This window comes from Acomys minous (assembly GCF_964271855.1).
Source record: "Acomys minous genome assembly, chromosome: 2".
Taxonomy (NCBI): Eukaryota; Metazoa; Chordata; class Mammalia; order Rodentia; family Muridae; genus Acomys; species Acomys minous.
The window spans coordinates 140,487,424-140,508,126 of NC_140484.1; the positions used below are offsets into that span (position 1 = coordinate 140,487,424).

The 20,703-nt window shown below is 48.2% G+C and overlaps 2 protein-coding genes across 8 annotated transcripts in view; one reads left to right on the forward strand and one right to left on the reverse strand.

Annotated features, from left to right (window-relative positions):
- Nucleotides 1–12,102: 12,102 nt before the first annotated feature.
- Nucleotides 12,103–19,562, reverse strand: LOC311578724 (uncharacterized protein; the record flags this gene model as incomplete). Its single annotated transcript, XM_084748752.1, has 3 exons — nt 12,103–13,320; nt 19,087–19,359; nt 19,520–19,562. The coding sequence occupies 3 exons, from the start codon at nt 19,560–19,562 to the stop codon at nt 13,220–13,222; spliced, it is 417 nt and encodes a 138-aa protein (XP_084604878.1). The 3' UTR covers nt 12,103–13,219.
- The window catches only part of AMPD3 (adenosine monophosphate deaminase 3), a 46,160-nt gene continuing 43,917 nt past the window's right edge, over nt 18,461–20,703 (forward strand). Inside the window, exon 1 of one of the 7 annotated variants that reach the window (XM_084768336.1) lies at nt 18,461–18,608. Coding sequence is in view for 1 of the 7 variants with exons in the window: in XM_084768326.1 (XP_084624452.1) it covers nt 19,561–19,582 (22 nt within the window). In the remaining 6 variants the exon portion in view is untranslated. Of the gene's footprint in view, nt 18,657–19,167; nt 19,301–19,331; nt 19,583–19,610; nt 19,743–20,703 lie in introns of those variants that run through there. The other 6 variants (XM_084768327.1, XM_084768334.1, XM_084768332.1 and 3 more) reach the window with 6 other exon arrangements.

Genomic DNA, 20,703 nt, shown 5'->3' on the forward strand with positions numbered 1-20,703 from the left:
GTCTCAGAGGGTGAGTCCATGACCTTCATGGTGGGGAGCATGGCAGCAGGCAGGCATGGAGTTGGCCCAGTAGCTGAGAGATTATATCTGATCTGTAAACAGAAGGCAGGGAGAGAGAGAGAAAGTGAGTGAGAGAGAAAGGGGGGGGGGGGGAGAGAGTCAGACTGAGTCTGGGCCTGGCAGTCATTTGAAAGCTCAAAGCCCACCCCCAGTGACACACCTCCTCCAACAAGGCCACGCCTTCTAATCCTTCCTCCATACAGTTCTACCAGCTGGGGCCCAAGCATCCAAAAATAGAGCCCTATAGGGGCATCCTCACTCAAACCACCACAAATGGAAAGAGATAGATGATGCAAACAGTAACTGAAAAGAAGCCAGTGTGGCTAATACCAGACAAAATAGGTTCCCAGGCAAAAATTGTTGTTGGACCCTTTTGTAAATCATAAAATAGTCAAAGCATCACAAATATATAATAAGACTTTGAACATATGTGCATTCAATAACGTAACCCAAAATATATGGAGCAAAGCTGGAAACAAATTAAAAAATAGTTATACAATAATATTTAAAGAATTTAACACCCTAGTTTGAGTAACACAAAGGATAACTGGACAGACCAACAGGGACAGGCTTGAATAGCAATGAACTTGAGCAAATAAATAAACAAGCAAACAAACAAATAAATAAATGATTAATAACAAGAGAACTTTGCAACCACCCGCAGGAGCATAAAAGCTCTCAAGTGCACCTCTAACATTGTTCAGAATAGACAAGTTGTCAGGTCATAAAAACAATACAGAACAAAACCCTCAATACATGTAAAGTGGCAGCGAAAGTGGAAACTGTCTCGGGGTAACTATAAGAGAAGGACAGTGTTTCATTCAGAGAAGGGCAGGCCATGCTTGAAACCCGAGCCGACCCAACCTGTATCCATGAGTCCCAAGGCTCAATACTGTCAAGATGGCTGCACTTGCCAGACGGATGTGCTCAGCCCAGCCTCTATCAAGAGCCCAGCTGGATTTTCACAGAAGTTGACAAGCTTATAATAAAATTTATGTGGAAAACAGACGATCCAGGACAACCAACGACATCTTGAGAAAGAACAAATTTGGAGGGCTCATATTCTCTGGCCTGAAAACTTGGCAAAGTAGTAGTGCAATTGCCAAAAGAGTTGTGCTGGTGCACAGCAGTCGGAGGCCAGAACAGAGTCCGCAGCAAAGTTCTTATTCATATTAATTCTGCTGATTTTCTACAGGGATGTTAAGAGCATCCTGGGGGAAAAACTGAGTAGTCTCTTCAATGAATGGATAACCATGTAAAGGAATAAAGCAGGACTCACACATCCCATACAAAAATTATCTTAAATTTTATTGAAGGGCGCAGTGGAGTGAGCCTGTAATCCCAGATGACAGAAGCAGGCAGTTCGAGGCCAGCCTGGTCTACAGAATGAGTCCAGGACAGCCAAGGCTACACAGAGAGACCCTGTCTCAAAAAGCCAAAACAACAACAATAATTGTATTGAAGACCTAAGAATAAGAGCTACAGTGATAGCACTGTTAGATAAAACAGGGTGAATCCTTGTAGCCTTGGCTGAGATTATAAAGTTATGGTTGTAAGCCACGATGTGGGTGCTAGGAACTGAACCTGAGTGCTCCACAAGAGCAATAAGTGCTCTCAGCTACTAAGCCACATCTCTACCTCGTAATGCTTTCTCTTTTAAGAAAAGATAAACAGACTCTCTTAAAGTCCAGGGTCCCACAAAAGACACTAAGAGACAAGTGAAACGACAGCACATAGAAGAGGAGAATGCACTTAGAAGTCTGATTACAAATGATGTCTGATAAGGGCCAAGGGTCCAGTATATGTAAAGAGCCATCACAAACCAACAATAAAAAGAAATAACCTAATTTAAAAAATGGGAAAATGTTTTGACAGGTATTTCTTGAAATAAAATGTAGAGTTGACAATACGCACACCAAAAGATGCTGTCTCTGCAGTCAGTAGGGGGGGTGCTAATCAGTCCACACGGAGACGCCACTGCTGCTCCTGCCCACTAGCACTGACACAAATCAAATAAAGACAATGACAAAGCCTGCTGAGGATATGGGGAGGTTGGGACCCCCATGATTTTTGGTGGGAATTGTCAAATGGTATGGGCCACTATAGAAGACAGTCTGAAAGTTTCTTAAAATGCTAAACACAGAATTAATGTATTGGTTATCAATTTCCCTCTTGGGCATTGGCATTTGTGTAAGAGCAATGCAATATACATCCACAGAAAAACTAGCACACAAAGGTATGTCGGCAGATTTATTCATATTAGCTAAAATTTGTCAAGGGCCCTGATGTAAGAGTTAAAATGATGAGATTTCCAGAAAGGAGTATGTGTAAATCTCCATGCCTTTTAATGAAATAATAGTCTCTTTTTAAAAAAATAGAAAATAGACTTCCTCAAAATTAAAGTAAGCAATGTACATATCCATGAGCAGATGAGTAAAAATGATGTGATCATACAACAGAAAGCCGTTCAGCTCCGTAAGATACCATGGATGGACCTGGAAAATACTAAGTGATAGAAACCAGACTCCAGACGCCATATGTCATACAAACTCACTGATTATAAATGTCTAGAATGGGATTCTTTGGAGAGGTTGGTGAAAATGTTCTGAAATAAATAAAATTGGGAGCTGGAGTCAATGGGTCAGCAGTTGAGAGTGTTTGTTGCTCTCACAGAGGACCGGAGTTCAATTCCCAGCACCCACATCAGGCATCAGGCAGCTCACAACCATCTGTAACTCCTACTGTAGAGGATCCAACACCTTTTTTGAGCTTCTGCAGGTACGTGCACACACACGCATACACACACACACACACACACACACACACACACACAAACACAAGTTTTAAGTTCAACAATAGACTGTCTCAAAAGTAGGGCAGACAACAGCCGGAGAAGACTCCTGTCACCAACCTCTGGCCCCCACAGGCATGAATGCACTATGCACACACACCCACAGGCACATTTACACACATACACAACACACACAATAAAGCATGATGTCTACATACAATAAAATACTCTGCCAGGGAAACAGCAGTATGTTAGGATATATTAAACACATTTTGTGACAATTAATTAAATTAATTTAATTTAATTTAAACAATATGGAATAAAACCCAGAACCGAGACTTGAAAGAGCTGACTGCTTCTAGGTCCAAGACAGGAAGATGCGGGGAGTGTATAAAGGCTTGGGGTGAAAGTGGCACAAGAAAAGTTTCAGGTGATTAAAATGAGTCGTGAAAAATACATGACTGAGTGTACTCCAGCTGTCACTGCGCCAGGAAGGAGACAGGCTGCAGGCAGGCTGCAGGCAAGAGGGCTAAAGACAGCACATATGAGGCAGGCCCTATCTCCTCCCGGTGGGCTTGAGTGCCGTCGCTGGAGAATGGAACTCACTAGACACAAGCACACCGGAAGCTAAAGGAGGAGACAGTATAAATATGTATCAACGGCATAAAGATAAATATGCCGAAGCACAAGACTGGAAAACTCCGGAGTCCATTAGTTAAGCCTTTAAACAAGTTCAGGCATTAAGCGTCATTCTCCCCGCCCCCTTAACTCCTCCATCCCTTTCCCCCTCCCCTCACGCCCCCACCGTGGTCCTGTGTTCTCCTCTGTTTCCTCTTCCCACACCGTCAACGGGAGACGAGCCCAGGAGGAAGCTGCACAGAAAAGAGGAGCGAGGATGCAGCTAACGGTGGGGGAGGGGCGTCCCGCTTTATAAAGTCTGCGGCAGCGGCTGCTTAGCACCTTAGTGCTGCTACAGGCCAGTAGCTCCGCGGATGCCTCAGGCGTCCTCTCTGAGAGTTTACATCCTGTTCGCAGCCTGTTGTTTGTATGAGCATAGGACGATGGATAACCTGCTGTTTTAGTCCACAGGTCCTGCCTCTAATGGAAGCATGTCTGTTTTTTACTAGAAGGCCCGTGAACCCCTGTGATGGATTTTGCTTATCTTTTTTAGACAGGGTCACACTCTGTAGGCCAGACTGGCCTGGGACTCACGGCAATCTTCCTGCCTCAGCAGCAGACCCTGCGTGTGGTGGCAGATGGGACTTTGGTGGTTTTGCGTGAGGAGCGGTCACAGCCGGTCCACGTGTGCAGACGTGTTCACTCAGACTCACATGTTGGCTAGTAGTTTTCCTTACTTGTAATGTCTGAGTTTTTGGAACCAAGTTTTGGCAAGAACCAAGTTTTGCAAGGTTTCTCTTTAATATATCATGCTCGGATTTTTATCAGTTATATTAAGCTTTTAAAAATATCATTTTGACTGTATTAATTTTTTTCCTTTGAATGTCTTCCACGTCTGATCCTGCTTTGATGTCTTAGTCTGCCTTCCTCTCACCCCACAGGGAGTTCTCAGGGTTGGCTCTGTCTCCCTCTAAAGGTTGGAACCTGGGGCTGGAGAGATGGCTCAGAGGTTAAGGGCACTGGCTGCTCCTCCAGAGTTCAATTCCCAGCAACCCCCTGATGGCTCACAGCCATCTGTGATGTGATCTGATGCTTTCTTCTGGCCTGCAGGTATACATGCAGCCAGAGCACTATATACACAATAAATAAATCTTTAAAAAATTTAAAAAAATAAAAAGGTTGGAATCTGTTCCTTCTTTCTATCTCTCCTATTTCAGGGCACTCACAGCTCCTCCTCCTCAAAGAAAAGATTAAATTAAATCAACGCTCAACTTCTCTATACTATTATGTAGCTCTGGCTGGCCTTGAATCCAGAGATCCATCTGCTTCTGCCTTCTGAGAGCTAGGATTAAAGATGTTCATACCATGCCCCGAAGCATAGTCACTTGCTTTCTCCTCCTCCTCTTCTTCTTCTTCTTTAACATGATGGTATAAGATTTATTGTAGAAAAATGGGGAGAGAAGGAAGGAGGAGACGTGGCCCAGGGGGACAGAGAGAAAGACAGAGACGCCCTGCACCCTGCCTGGGCAGCACAGTAGAGCTGGTTCTGGTGGTGAGGGCACATAAGAGCAGGAGAGCTGCCCTTGCTCCTTGCCAGCTGTGGTACGGGGTGAGCTAGCCCGGGCAGTGATGGAGAGCTTACCCTGGTAGTGCAGGCACAGGAGGGCTGGTGGGCCGACCAACTCAGCTCCCGCCCAGGCCCAGATCCAGGGTTTTTGAGTTGGCCCACCCCAACATCTACCCCATCTATGATCTGCTGGAATACATGAAGGGGCTGGTCCTACAGATCCAAATCTGCAGGCTCTCCACGACACAGGGCAACAACAGGACATCCATGAGGAGTAGCCATGAGGAGCCAGGTAGTGTAACAGAAGCCAGAGGCCTCGAAACAGACCAGTGACTCACTGCAATGAGCATTTACAAGGAAAGCTGTTTGGGCAAAAGGTTATACTGTGTGACACACTACAGCTTCCATGACAAGATTTTTTTTTCATTCTATCTTATTTTATTTTCTTTTTGGGGGGAGGCTCCACAGGCAAAGGGCAGATACGAAGGGGCGGGGACATGGGGTGGGATTAGGGTGCATGTTGTGAAAGTTACAAAGAATCAACCATAAGTTAAAACAAACAAACGCAATTTAGCTTAGTCCTAAAGGGCTTAGGAATGCTGTGCTGGCTATTTTTATGTCAACTTGACACAAGCTAGAGTAATCATAGGAGAGAGAGCCTCAATTGAGAAAATGCCTCCTTAAGACTGGGTTGTAGGCAAGCCTGTAAGGCATTTTCTTAATTAGTGGTTGATAGGGAGGGCCCAGCCCATTGTGGGCAATACCACCCCTGGGCTGATGGTCCTGGGTTCCATAAGAAAGCAGACTGAGCAAGCTACGTGGAGCAAGCCGGTGAGCAGCACCCCTTCGTGGCCTCTGCATCAGCTCTTGCCTCCAGGTCCCTGCCCTATTTGAAGTCCTGTCCTGAGTTCCTCTGCCGATGAATAGTAACGTAAATGTGTAAACCATATAATAAACCCTTTCCTGCCCATGGTGTGTCACCATGGCAATAGCAACCCTCACCGAGACAAATGACAAGCCCCGCCCTGGCAAATTGGATGGCGTGGTTTCGGCTGGTCAGAAAGGAGGACGTTACTGAATACTTTTATGTGATGACTACTCAGACAAATATGTCCCTTGTATTCAGGCCATGACCATGTTGGGAGAGCCCAATGCTTTCAGCACTGGGGTTGTGTGTGCAGCAAGTAGACTGCAGACTATATGTCAAAAGCAGTAGGACAGGGGTTCTCAACCTGTGGGTCACGAACCCCCAAACCATCAGAAACAGCGGATATTTATATTAGAATCCGCACAGTAGCCAAAATACAGTTATGAAGTAGCAATGAAAATAATTTTATGGTTGGGGGGGGGTCACCACAACTTGAGGAACCATATCAAAGGGTCGCAGCTTGAGGAGGGTTGAGAACAGCTGCTGTAGGAGCCCCTTGAAGACTATGGTTTTGCAGATTCTGCTTGCTCTAGCTCAGCCTCAGGGGAGGTGACTGTAATGGAATGTGACGCAACGTGAGGCAGTTCATGGAAACTTCTGTGGGAGTACAGGGCCACTCTGCTGTGTATCCTTTGTAAGAGTGATCACAGGAGACTGGGGAGCCTTGGGGAAAGAGTCCCTGCTCCCTTCCCCTCCCTCTATGGAAAACTCTGGGAAATAGATTGCAAACAGCTGTGTGAGCCTCAAGCTGGGCTAAGGCCCACTGAGCTGGACCAGGAGGTCAAAGGCCTTCACACGGGGCTGCAGTAGGAACTGTCTGTGACATCAGTGTTCAGCCTGACTGGGTACCACTCACCAGCTGTGAAAAAAAAAAAAGGCAAAGGAAAGTCTGAGGGCAAAGGGGGTGACCCTTAGGACTGTTTGGGGGTCCTCAGCTGAGGCGGAGGACGAAACGACAGGGGCAGATGGGCTCAGCTACATGATTGCTGCTTTAAGGTTTAGAGTTATCTTTTCATTCATGCTGTCTGATGCCTGACAAGAGGCCACAGGAGGAAGGAAGGAAGGACTGTTTTGACTCAGGGGTCAGGGGCTACAGAGTCATGGAGGATAAGGCATGGCGTTAACATTCTCTGGAAACGCTCTCCTAGAAGCACTGTATTTATCGATCCAATCAAGTTGATGGAATGAACCGTCACAGATGCGGTGGTGATATTAAGAGGCAGGTTGCTACAGTAAGCTCGCAGCCCAGAGCCAGTCACCTCTGCTAGATCCGTGGCATTTGCTCTCTGGAGAATGGCTTGACAGAAGGCCAGGCTCAGGGGGAGCGGGAGCATGGGTAATTAATTATAGCTGTTGCCTATTAGGGATGGTTGTGGGTGTGCCTGACCCCAGAGCATTTTCATAAGTGGGCATCTCTAGAACCACAGTGGAAGATAGCCGGCGTGCTTATAAAATAGCTCGAGGCATGAGGACACTACCCCCCACTGGCTTCAGTGTCTCCACACATGGAAGAAATGCTTCTGTCAGAAGGATCTGGAAACACACAGAAAATAGCAGGGGCCCCAGGGAGAATGGGCAAGGGGAATTTAAAAACATATTTGTGAGAGATCTAACAAATGCTGAAAGGGTGACGGGGTTTGGAAACATTGGTTTTTGAACAACACTGCCTTGGAGCAGTAGATGTGGGTTTGCTTACTCAGGCTGTGTAGCACTTCCTCTTAGCAAAGCAAGACTTTTACACACGTCAAACCCAGCCCTGACTGCAGGAGCTCAGCAAAATGTCAGGTCACAAATACATGAGAGAGACAAAATGAGATCAGGTGGTGTTTGCATGCATTGTCCCAGGGCACAGGCGCTTCTTTCTCCCGCCTGAGGCCTCGCTCTCATATTTTTGTTCATGGCCCTCTCCCCATCATGGTTTGGGATGGTTGTTTGATGAATGTCTTGTTTCAGTCATTAGCTGATGACCTTCATGAAGGCGAGGACTATACTCTACCCTCATTGCCCCTCGAGGTCCTGGGTGCTCTGCAAATGCCTCACAGATGACCATGTGTTTGAGGGCCCTTCCAAGTGTCCGGTTAACACTGGCCTCCTCAGTGAGAGGAGGGGAAGCATGGTACCGTATGGTGGTGATTTTAGGTCTGTGCTACCTGAAGTTCTCTGAGTGAAAACCTCCTTCCACCATAGCTAGAGTGGAAAGGGAGTGTGTGACGCTGGTATCATCAGAGCTGCGTGAGGAAGTGCAGTGAGGGCGTTGATCAACTCAAACCTTACCCTCACTGCATGAGAGAGACGCTCAGCTCCCTTGGATGGCCTTGAAGTTGCCAAATGGTTTCACTTAGCTTTGGATCTCATGGTGGCGTCTGTGACTCGGCAGACACAGTGGTGACACTCAGGTCAGCTGAGGGGAGTTGGGAGGTGTGAAGATGGCTTAACTGCCCTGGCTTGGCCTTCTCCTCTGCCTCCTTTCATGAGAGACTCTAGGCCTGGTGCAACCAAATTAGCCGTGAAAATCAGTGGCAGTTATATGCGGAAAGGAAAGTGCCTCAGCGGAGTTATAAACAAGAAACAAAACACATATGCCGTTAGTTAGTGGGGCTACAGAGTAACTTTGAGTGGCCAGCGAGAAGGTAATATGGTGGCTTCCTGCAGTGATGTTTGGTCTGGAGCTCGGGAGGCCACTCTGTCAGTGAAGTACTGTCCATGCAAGCATAAGAACCTGAGCTTGATCAGCCAGGACATATGTGGAAAAGCCAGGCATGGAACTCATTGTGTGTCTGCAATCACAGCACCAGGGAGATGGAGACAGAACCCTTGGAGTTCTCTGTGTCCAGTCAAATTAGTGAGTCTTGGGGTCTCAAAAACTAGGTGGAGAGACTTTGAGGAAGGGATCATCCCTTGATCGACATTGGCTTCTGCACACACACACACACACACACACACACACACACACACACACACACACACGGCCCATGCTATTTGCCTCCAAATCTCTACCTCTCCTTACTTCTTGCTCCATGGAACACAGCTGCAATGGCTAAAGGTTCCCTTGTTGACATTTCCAGAAGAACAAAATCTGTTTGCTGTGAGGGTGAGCAAAGCGACAGGCTGGAAGGAGCCTGGGGGTTATGGTGAGGTATGCAGTTTTCAACCCTTAATTAAGAAAAGAAGGTTTTCTTTTATTGTTTAGGTCGTTATTTATTTCAGGTCTGTTACCGTCAGCTGAAGCTAGCTGCCAAAGATCATTGTGAAACACTAAATTGTTGACGCACAAGTATTCACAGTGTTTATTTAGGAAGGCTGTGAGCTGGGCATGGTGGTGCGTGTCTTTAATACTCTGGAGGCAGAGACAGGTGGATTTCTGAGTTAAAGGCCAGCTTGGTCTACACAGAGAGTTCCAGAACAACTGGGCCTATGAAGAAAGACCTTGTCTCAATCAATCAAACAAACAATAGAAAAGAAAATGAAAATATCTGAAGAGCTGCACTTTGCCATAGGTGATGGGGAGCTGATCTGGTTGAAGCAGGAATTATGTGCGGTTTAGGGGAAGACAGGAAATTCGCAGATGGCCGAAGTCAGAGCCTCATCTTTTGGGAGCAGCTGACAGGCGATAGGTGCCTGTGAATCCTAATGGATTTACTTCTTTATCCCAAGGACCCATTCCTTAGACAGCGATGAGCCATGGAAACTTGCTCGCTGAGGGCTCTTGGGGTTTGGGCAGTGCAGTCCAGGGTCTGAGGACCTGTGTGGTAGTGACGGTCATGTCTTCATTTCTGAGTTTGCTCTTTCTCTGGCTCTGCCCTCCTGTTCCTGGCCTGGCCTATTTGGACGGTGCTTCTTCCTGCTCTCCTCGCCAGAGCAGCCTTGCATCCTTGCCCTGAAGGACTGTGGGAAGTAGCCATCTGCTCTGCCCTGTTCACGCTTAATGATGCGAGAAGCAGTGGAATCCTGAGGTAACATTAAAATTCCTTTTCAAGGTTTTGGTTTTAATGTTATTTGCGTTTTTGTGATTTTTTTTCAAATTATTTTTTTGTAGACATAAAAGGCACATGAGTCATAAAAGGATATAAAACTAATTTTCTTTTATAATTTTTTATTATAGAAAAACATCTCTAAGGTAAATTTGCCTTTTTAACCATTTTACATGTGCAATTCAGCAGTGCTAGTTGAGTTCACGTTATTGTGTAATTGTGATAACTTTTTGTTTGTTTGTTTTAGAAAAGGGTCTTGGTTTGTGAGCTCAGGCTAGCCTGGAACTCTATCATCTGGGCACTGGGTTTATAGGCCTGTGCCATTATGCCTACTTTCCTCAGTTGTTTTTGTTTGTTTGTTTTTGTTTTTTGTATTTTATTTTCTGTATCAAATTGATTCCTTCTCCCCTTCCCTCACTCTTTTCTTTCCTTTCTTCTTCTCTTCCCTGACTGGGCCTCCTGCATCCCGGCTGCTTTGAATTCACTAGTAGCTGAGGATGACCTTGAACTCATGACACTCTTACCTCCATCCACCTCTCAAGTGGTGAAATTAGAGGAATGTGACGCCTACACTTGGTTAGTAAATGCTGTGTTAACCCAGCTTTTGTGCTTGCTGACAAACACTACCAATTGAGCCATACCCCTAGCCCTTATCACATCAAATTTTTTAAAAAGATTTATTTATTTATTATCATGTATACACTGCTCTGCCTGCATGTACACCTACGGGCCAGATGAAGGCATCAGATCACATTATAGATGCCTGTGAGCCACCATGTGGTTGCTGGGAATTGAACTCAGGACCTCTGGAAGAGCAGTCAGTGCTCTTAACCTCTGAGCCATCTCTCCAGCCCCACATCAAATTTTTTAATGTAGCATATTTATTAGTTGTTTAGGAATTTCATGCATACATACAATGAATTTTGATCCTATTCACCCTCCCACTCCTCCATCCAACTCCTTCTAGAACTATCCCCAACCTCCCACTCATGCCTCCTTCCCTTTTAAAATGACTTTTGAGTCCAATTTGTGCTGGACGTGGGGCCATCCACCAGTGCACAGCTAGCCAACTCTTAAAGAAAACTGACTCTCCCCATGCAGCCTTCAGCCTCAATAGTTCTTAGACTAGGGGTCCGGGCTAGTGAGCCCCCTCCCTCCCTTGGGCTGAAGTGTTGACTGGCTTGACCGAGTGCTGACAAACACAGCTGCTGTGCGTTTATAAGTCACATGTCCTGTACAGAGACACTGTTTCACCAGAACCTCAGGCTCTTAAAGTCTTTCTGCCCCACCCCACCCCTAAACCACATCAAATTGGTTTTTTTTGTGTTTTTGTTGTTGTTGTTGTTGTTGTTTGCCATTTTGAGACATCGTTTTTCTGTTCAACATCCCCGGCTGTCCTGGAATTCGTCCTGTAGACCAGGCTGGCCTCAAACTCAGAGATCTGCTTGCTTCTGCCTCTTGAGTGCGGGGTGGAAGCTGTGTGCCACCACTGCCTGGCCACATCAAAGTCTTAAGCAAGTCTTTTTCCCTCACCCACAGTTGTTTTATTCGTGAGGCGATAACCTCATTCTTAAAGGATTTCAGGGGCTCGAACCATATGCTTTTCTCGGGTACAACCTAAGCTGGCCCTCTTCCAGGTGTCCCTGGCAGAAACCATAGTGCTCTGGATTGTGTGGGTGTTGACATGTACACGAAGGACTGGTAGCGGCCAGCCTTCTGGAGCCTGCCACACAAATGTGATGCAAATAGTGTGTGACAGGACAGTTAGACACTTCTGCTTCTGTTTAACCCTTCTCTAATTGTTTGCCGAATAGTTAGATACACAGTTCTGAGCCAAGCATGGGGAGGAGGATGGCCCAGGATTGGAACTATAAGGAGGAATGCTGGGAATTCGTATGGCCTAATGGGAATATGTATGTGTGTGGCACGGTAGCTAGTCTGATCAATATGGTGAGCAGGGCTCTAGGAAGCAAAGGTCCTAGCCTTGTTTGAGTTCTACACACTTCCCTCTCCCTAGTCCCAAACATTATGAGAACCATACTAGAATTAGAAACCAAACTTTTCAACCACAGAGTCAGAGATAGTGGAGACTGAGGGCTGATGATTCAGGGCTGGTCCAAGAAAGGAGGGCCAAATAAACAAGGTGTTTAAGGTTTCTGATCCTGTTTATTTGATTTTGGATTGAGTCTCAGAGGGAATGCAGTGACAACAGGCCATTCTTGAATGGGGGAAGGGGCTCCTAATTTAGTTAGATTTCATCTGTCGAAGAAACCATATGTGTGGGGCATGTTCCCCAAAGAGCGTGAACACCCTCTGAGCTCTCAGACCAAGGAGAAGCCAGGGCTGTGGGCTCCAGCCCCGAATCCCCAGGCACTGACCTCCTTCAGTACAATCCAGAGAGAAATGGGGGGCCTAAGCCCAAATATCTCTGTCCCAAACAGACTGAACAGAGCCCCCCTGCGCCCTCTTCCCCTCCCAGTCCTGCTCTCTGGTGATACCTGTGAACCCCCTCCCCACTCCCTGTCACAATCCCAAAAGCATGTGCTTTGTGACCAGGGTCTAATTCTCCACACCAAGGTCTAAGGTGCTTAGATTGGCCTGTTTTCTTCTTAGAACCCTGCCTCACAAAGCAGAGACTGGTTCTTTAGTGAGAGAATCACTTTACCCTCTGCCACTCAGTTTGGTTTGTTGTCTCCAAGGAGTTGAAGTCCTCAGAAGGAATCAGTGTGCATCTCAGGTGCGTGTGGGAGGCTGCAATGGCCTCCCATGGCAGGGGCCGACACCACTGCCCTGGGCAGTTTTTCCTTCAACCACTGTGTAGTACTGCTGCTCTGTCTCTTCCCTGCCGTCAGAGCATATGCCATGATTTCAGTCCACTCTGTTCAATTAGTAGCAGCCCCGAGGCTGTTCTGCTTAAGAACTGACAGAAGCTGGTCAAAGCACCTTGAAGTACACGCAGAAGCAGAGCACTTTCCCTACGGCCTCCTTTTGGGGCCAGGGGGTGCGTTTTGGCTTCTAGCACAGGGAGCTGGGAAAGGAAGCAGAGATCCTAGGTGTTGGGGAAGCACCACACCCATCTTGAGAGAGAGGGAGGGAGGGAGGGAGGGATTGAGAGAGAGAGAGAGAGAGAGAGAGAGAGAGAGAGAGAGAGAGAGAGAGAGAGAGAGAGAGAGAGAGTGTTCGCTGTGGGGGGTACAGCTGTCCAGGGGAGAGCATGGCTATGTGGGAAGGAAGCAGCTCTTAGCGTCTAAAACTGCTTCCGCAAGCCTCAGTCCCGCAGTGCATCATGGGTACCTCGTGTTGGAGGCATCCATGTCTCTAGAAGGGCTTGATGAGCGGGACGGTTCATTGGAGGAGAGGAACCTCTGAGGCAGGACGTCATCCCCTGGAGACAGAAGCACGGAGAAAAGATTGGTTTGGGCAGCTGCTAGGGAAGGCAGGGGGCCGGGTGTCTCGGGGAGGGGGCTGTGTTGGCAGAGGCTGTCTAGGTGGCGTTCACACTGAGCCTAGGCTGGGGGTGGGGGGTGGGGAAGGATGCACTCAATGGTCTTTAGAGTGGGGTTTGCAGAACGACCCAGCAACATAGACGGAAAATAAGAAACTATATGTATTTTTGTTTATAGAGTTCTCACGTCAATATTTACCAAATGAATCCACATAGGCACTCTAGTTCAGCCCACAGTCTGATGTCCACCCTACACGGGCAGCGGGGAGAAGGGAGCTTGGGGACCCTAGTCCAGGTGCTTTCAAGTAAAGGAGGCAGGATCTTCCAAATGACTTCCATCCCAGCAGCGGACAGGCAGGTTTTCTATCTGATTCTGCCACAGCTGTTCTCATAAGAGGTGGATGGTTTGGAAAGAGCCCTCCCTGCAAAAGGCCTAGGGACCAATGCTAATGCCAGATGATGACAGAGCCAACAAGTTTCTAGGAGATAGCTCTGCTTTTTCTTCCTCTACCCCTGCCCACAGAATTCAGGCCTTTGTGTGGCCTGTCCTCAGCCATGGAAATCGTTGAGGCTCTTACTTAAGAGTAAAAGGCAAAATGTCAGGTGGCATCATTGGAGAAAACAGCCACTCTGTTTGTCACGGTTAAAGTGACTGTATTGGTCCAGAGAGAAGATGGCTGTATATGAAGGGCGCTGCATTGAAATGAATATGGGAAACAGCGTGGAAAAGTCAAAGAAAGGAATTTAAGATACACGATGTGTTGGGCAGGCCCTGGGGTACAGGCTTGGGTGTAGGTTGCTAGCATAGTTCATCTTGTCTTTGCCGTGTGTCTTAGTTAGGGTTTCTGTTGCTGTGGTAAAACACCATGTCCAGAAGCAACTTGGGGAGGGAAGGGTTTTCAGCCTGTAGTCCATCATCTAGGCAAGTCAGCCCAGGAACTTGGAGGCAGGAGCTGAGGTGCAGGCCACAAGGTAGTGCTGCCTATTGGATTGCTTCTCATGGCTTGCTCAGCTCTCCTATAGCACCCAGGACCACCAGCCCAGGGATAGCCCTGCCCACAGTGGGTAAGGCCCTCCCACATCAAGTATTAATCAAGAAAATGCCTCATAAACTTGTCCACAGGCCAATCTCATAGAAGCATTGAGAGTCCCTCTTTCTAGATGTGTCCAGGTTTCTGTCAGGTTGCTAACCAGCATACCGTGCTCCTTGACTTCTATTAACCATGTTAGCTCTATGACGATTTTGAACATATGCAATGCATTCTGGGTACTCCTCTCATCCCTATCGTCCGCCCCAATCCTACTCCCTGCCAGTCCCTTTCCCAGATTCATGACTTGATTTTGTCTTTGCTGCATTTAGTTTACAAGGGCCCTCGGTATGCCCATTGGATTGGCGATATCCATTAGAGCCTGGCAGGGTCACCCGTGGGCATTAACAACTCAAGGGAGATAGATCTCACGCGTCAATCAGTAGGGAATGGTTCAGCTGTGAGAGTTAAGGAGTCCTGAGCCCCTGTTCCTTCCGTGTCTTGCTGCTGAAAGGCTTGTTCTTGGGCAGATCCAGGGCAGTTTACAGTTGTTGAGAGATCCCGATTGCCCAGATTGCCAAGCTTCCTGATGATAACATCTGTGGACTCCTGTCTCTAAAATAAGGATGTGTTCTCGACTTATCCCATGGTGAGGACCCCATGCTGTCTGCAGACTGCTCTGTGAGACCCACCACTCACTCTTCCCTTGACAAGCTGACACAGTGAAGTTGAAGGGAGAACAAAGACACTGCGTGTCAGTAAAGAGATTAAGAAATACGCTTACAACACAGGAGGAGCTTTACAACACTTCATAATGAAATGTCTGGGGACACAGGAAATCTCGGCTATTGCTCAGAAGTTCACTGACCGTCTCAGGGCCAAGAACTTGATAGCCATGGAATTTGGAGATGTGTCTTGTTAACAGAAAGGGCAAATGTCCCTAATTTGCTGAACTCTGCTGATGGGAACTGTTACAAGAGGGAATGGGAACACACACACACACACACACACACACACACAGAATGAGAGAGAGAGAGAGAGAGAGAGAGAGACAGACAGACAGACAGACAGACAGACAGACACACACACACACACACACACTATCTTTCAGATAAGGGAGATTTTTTTAAAAAGGGGATATTTTAATAAACGAGTCACATGACAGAAATGCACTACAAAAAGTGGCATTTGGACTGTTCCTGTTATGTAAGTTCAATGGAAAAATGAAATGTGTACCAGGGTCTGCATGTGTGTGTCAAACCCGGAGGTGGTCTGGAGTCTTCCTCAATTGCTCTCATCTTAGCTTTTGAGACACAGTCATCAGTGAACCTGGAGCTTGCTGATTTGTCTAGACTGGCTGGCAAGCAAGCCCCAGGTATCCTCCTGCCTCTGCCTCTGCAGTGCTGGGATTAGGGGGAACATCAACCCCTTGGCTTTTTATGCGGTGCAGGGTCAGGGCCTGATGCTTTCAAGAAAGCATTTTTACTGACTGCACCATCTCCCCGGCTCTGAAAGTATAGTTTGTCTTGTTGTTGTTTTTTTTTTAAAGAACTTTTTATTGATTCTTTTTGGATTCCAATCCCTCTCATCTCCCTGTCGATATACTTCTATCCTCTGCCCTTGCAACACCCCGCCCAAAGAAAACAAAACAAACATACAGACAAACAGAAAACATCTCGTCATGGAAGCTGTGGTGTGTCATCATATGTCATACAATAAACTCTTTCGCTCAAACTTATTTGTACTTGCAAATGTTTACTTCAATGAGGCACTGGTCTGCTTCAAGGCATCCAGCTTCTGTGACGTCATCAATGCTAGAGCCTCCTCTGTTGTTGTGTCATGGAGACTCTGCATCTTTGGCTCTGCAGGACTGGCCCTTCCACATACTCCAGCAGTTCTGTGGGAGACGTTGAGGAGGGCCAGTTCAAAGCCCTGGATCTGGCCTTGGTGGTAGCTGAGTTGGTCAGCCCACCAGCTCCTCTGTGCCTGTACAGCCAGGGCCAGCTCTCTTGCTTTGCCACCCTGCTGCCTGGGGTGGGGGGTAGGGGGCACCTCTCTCAAGTGCTGCAGCTGGTCAGAGGTGGGCCAGCTCTGCACAGTCTTTGGATGTCAACATGGCTCCAGGCAGCAGTCCAGACTAGACATGGCCACACCCAGAGAATACTTTTTATAATCTTAAAATGTTCACAGGGGGTGAAACCCTCACCGAGAATACTGACTTCAGGGACAGAAGTTTTCCTAAGCACTTCACATCTGCAAAGTTGGGAGGTGCTATTTAAGCAGAATTATAATTTAATAAGTGCAAAGACAGAGTTCTGTTTATCTTTGTGTGGCGAATCTTCTTAGGAAACAAATAAGAGAAGCCAGGGGCCTGGGGAGATGGCTACCAGTCAAGAGTACTAGTTCTCAACTAGAAATGATCATAATGAGTGAGCTAACCCAGAAGCAGAAAGACTCAAATGGTATATACTCACTTATATCTGGACACTAGCCCAAGGGGCATGTCCCATGAAAGTCTTCACTTACCAGGAAAGTGGGACAGAGGGAAGGACATCCTATTGGGACTCTAGGTGAGAGAAGCATGGGAGAATGGGGAAATAGAAGGATCCAGAGGGTCCTAGAAACCTACAAGAAGAACATTATGATGGGCAGATCTGGGCCCAGGGGTCCTGCTCAAACTATGGCACCAGCCAAGGACAATATGTGCAGTAAACCTCGAACCCCTACCCAGATCTATCCAACAAGCAGGACATTCTCCACAACTGAGTGGAGAGTGGGGTCTGACTTTCACACGGCTCTGGTGCCTCACCTTTGACCATGTCCCCTGGATGGGGAGGCCTGGTGGCACTCAGAAGAAGGATAGCAGGCTACCAAGAAGAGACTTGATACCCTATAAGCATATACAGGGGGAAGAGGTCCCCCTCAGTCACAGTCATAGGGGAGGGGAGTAAGGGGGAAATGGGAGGGAGAGAGGAATGGGAGGATACAGGGGATGGGATAACAATTGATGTTATATGAATAAATTAATAAAATATATTTTTAAAAAAAGTTCTCGCAGAAGATCCAGGCTGTATTCCCAACACCTACACAGTGGTTCACAACACCCACAACTCCAGTTCCAGGGGATTCAACGCCCTCTTCTAACCTCCTCAGACACCGGGCACACAGGGATGCACAGACATGGGAGCCAAACATCCACACACATAAAATAAATACATCTTTAAAAAAAACCCAAAACAGTAACCATTAAGCCAACTGCTGCTATTAATTGAACTTAGACACACATACTGTAGTCTCATTAACTGTTAAACCAGGGTTTAGCAAAACTAGCTTAATCACAGTTCTTTCACCAAGCAGATCACAAACAATTTTAAAGAGGGAAGGAAAAAGATGCTGCATACCATTCATTAAAAAGAAAATACTTTTCTGGGTGTCCTGGCCTATTCCTTTAATCTCAGCACTCTAGAGGCAGTGGAAGGTCTACTTACCAAATCCCAGACCAGCCAGGACTGCATAGTGAGGCCCTGTCTTATTTTATTTTATTTTATTTTATTTTATTTTATTAACTATTGGTTCATCTTTATCACACCTTTTAACACTTTTTAGTGTGCTATGTAGTGTATATTAGCAGTCATGTGTGTATCATTTATAAATAAGTAGACTTGTAAGCATCCAGCTACGAAGTAGAAAGAATAAAATTTGGTGCTTAAATGAGGCAGGCGTGAAATGAGTGAAAAAACGTAGTGGCAATAACTTGGTGAAAGAGACACAAGTCCAGGATGTATCTCCAATGTGGCTTAAAGTGTGGGTGCTTGGTGATGTCACCTGTCCAAGACTAGAAACATAGGCAAGCCATTAGGGGTTGAGTCTGGGAACCTCTGGTTTGGATGCGCCCTCTGGAGTATCTTGGGCCTAAGGTGGGGTTCAATAGCTATTAGCAGGCAAGAGGCTATTAAAACCACGGGGATGGGCCTGGATCCTCTGAGTGAGCTTCTGGAATGATCCCGGGAGCTGGAATCATGAGACTCACTGGAGCAGGAGCAGCATAATGGAAATCAGACCTTAGAGGCTGAGAAACTAGTCACCCAAGCCTGTGGAAACCAGCGTGCCAGTGCGAGGGCAGCAGGGACAGGGTGCTAACTCTGGGAGCTGTGCTCCAGGAAGGAAGGCGTGGTCAGCAGGCTCCGGTACTGAGGAGAGGTGAACCAGGGTACACAGACCGCTCCCTCTGGCCTTGGCAACTTGGAGGTCATTTGGGACTTCGAGGGCGGGCATAGAAACCAGACTGCAGAAAAGCTGGAGAGCAAGGGAAGGGGTGTGTGTGTGTGTGTGTGTGTGTGTGTGTGTGTGTGTGTGTGTGTGTGTGTGTGTGTGTGTGTGTGTGTGTGTGTGTGTGTGTGTGTGTGTGTGTGTGTGTGTGTGTGTGTGTGTGTGTGTGTGTGTGTGTGTGTGTGTGTGTGTGTGTGTGTGTGTGTGTGTGTGTGTGTGTGTGTGTGTGTGTGTTGGGAGGAGGGGGCAGGATGGTGATTCAAGGGTCCCTACCCACACCTTCAGAAAACCAATACTGGCTGGTCGGTTTAGCTCCGGAGAATAAGTGTCCAGGAGAGTAGCGGAGCCTCTAGAATCTCGTTTCTGGGGAAAATTCTCGTTGGGAGGGGGAAAGGAGGTGGACAAACACCTTGAGGCGGCGGCGTTGCAGCTGGGCTGGTAGTAGTAAGGCGCAGAGCGGGTATCCCTGCTGGCATCTGACCCCGGACTGTGTTGCGGCCCCGCGGAGCCCGGGTGGAGCCGGGCTCGCTTCCGGCCGAGGACAGGGCGGCCACCGCGCCCCGGTGCATAGGTTTCCTGCTGGCAGCGCGGCCCAGCGCCTCGGGTAGCTGCGGGTCCTCCAGGTAGTGTGCGATCCCACTGCGCAGGCCGCCGGCGCTCTTTCTGCCGGGCCACCCGGGTCCTGGCGCAACGCGCTCAGCTCAGTCCCTGCCAGGCGCCGGCTCCTGCGGGGTGGGCACCGGCTGCGAGCGCGGCCTGGTCGGGTCCAGCTCCACGTACCCGGCCCTGCAGGCGTCAGTGCACTGCGGCCGCTGCCCTGTGCGCCCCACCAGGCGCAGCACCTGCGCTACAGCCCTGCAGCCGCCGCCCCCCCTCCCCACGCATGGCCCTGCCCTCCGAACCCGGTGAGTGCGCGCGATGCTGCGCCGCTGACCTTGGGCGGGCGCCCTGCGTCCAGTCCCCTACGTGCTCAGAGACCTGAACCTCCGCGGCGCCCACCCCCAGAGCTTGTTCCCCGACCCGCCTTTCCCAACCCAGCCGTGGCCTCAGCTCCAGACGCCTCCGGTGAGCCTGTAACATCCTGGGTTCCTGGCTTAGATCAGATTCGCGATAATTAGGGAAATTAAAAGACCCAGGACATGCTGGCTCTAGAGCTCCTGGACAAGTTTCTAGGTGCCTGAGAGCCGCGGGCTGTGTTCGGCCGGGGTGGACTTCTAGCATAGCCGGGATGGTAGTGTGACGAGTCCTTTTAGGCTCCTTTCTTACCTCCGCAGTTACTGGGCAAGGGAGGAGGCAGCCCTGTGCTCCTGTGGGTTGGTTCCACCCTCGAACTTTCTGCAGCTGCTCTGCGAGCAGGTCTGCTAATGGCTGGCTGGTCTAGGCTGACAGAGGCCTGTGATGTAGGAGACTTTTCTTGACTAGAGTGCCTCCAAACTGTATGTGGTTGGAAGCGCCTTGGTGAGAAATAAACAAAGTTGCTAAGTAAAAGCTGACAGCGCTAGGTTCAAAGTGGTCCTGAGCAGTTGTGGCCTGAGTAAGGGACCCGCCAAGAAGACATACGTGGTTCCCATGGATACAGAGCCAATGCTGAGTGTAGGTGAGACCCAGGCACACAGAGCCTCAATCGGCTCCAGTTCCATCATCAGCTCCACCTGTGGGAGTGTTGACTGTAGGGTTGGGTGTGTTGGCCTGTCCAGGTTGCAACTTGGAGGGACTTGGCTTGCTCTGAAGATGCTGGTAGGACCCTGTCCTCTCTAGCTGGGTGGGTGGGAGACTCTATGACCTTTCGGACCTATTCCTCTTTAGCCCAGCCTCAGACCTGAAATCCTGGGTACAGGTGAGCAGGCTCTCACCTATGTCACGTTCTTTGAGGTAAAATGCTTGCTTTTCCTATTGTTTCTCTTGCTGGGTTACTCTTCAGATGGCCTCTAGTCAATTCTGATCTTGGCAGTATCTTGGGCAAGTGAAAGGTAGGCTTAAAATTAAGCAGGAATATACTTTTCCCCCTAAAGCAGTTGAGTGGCCT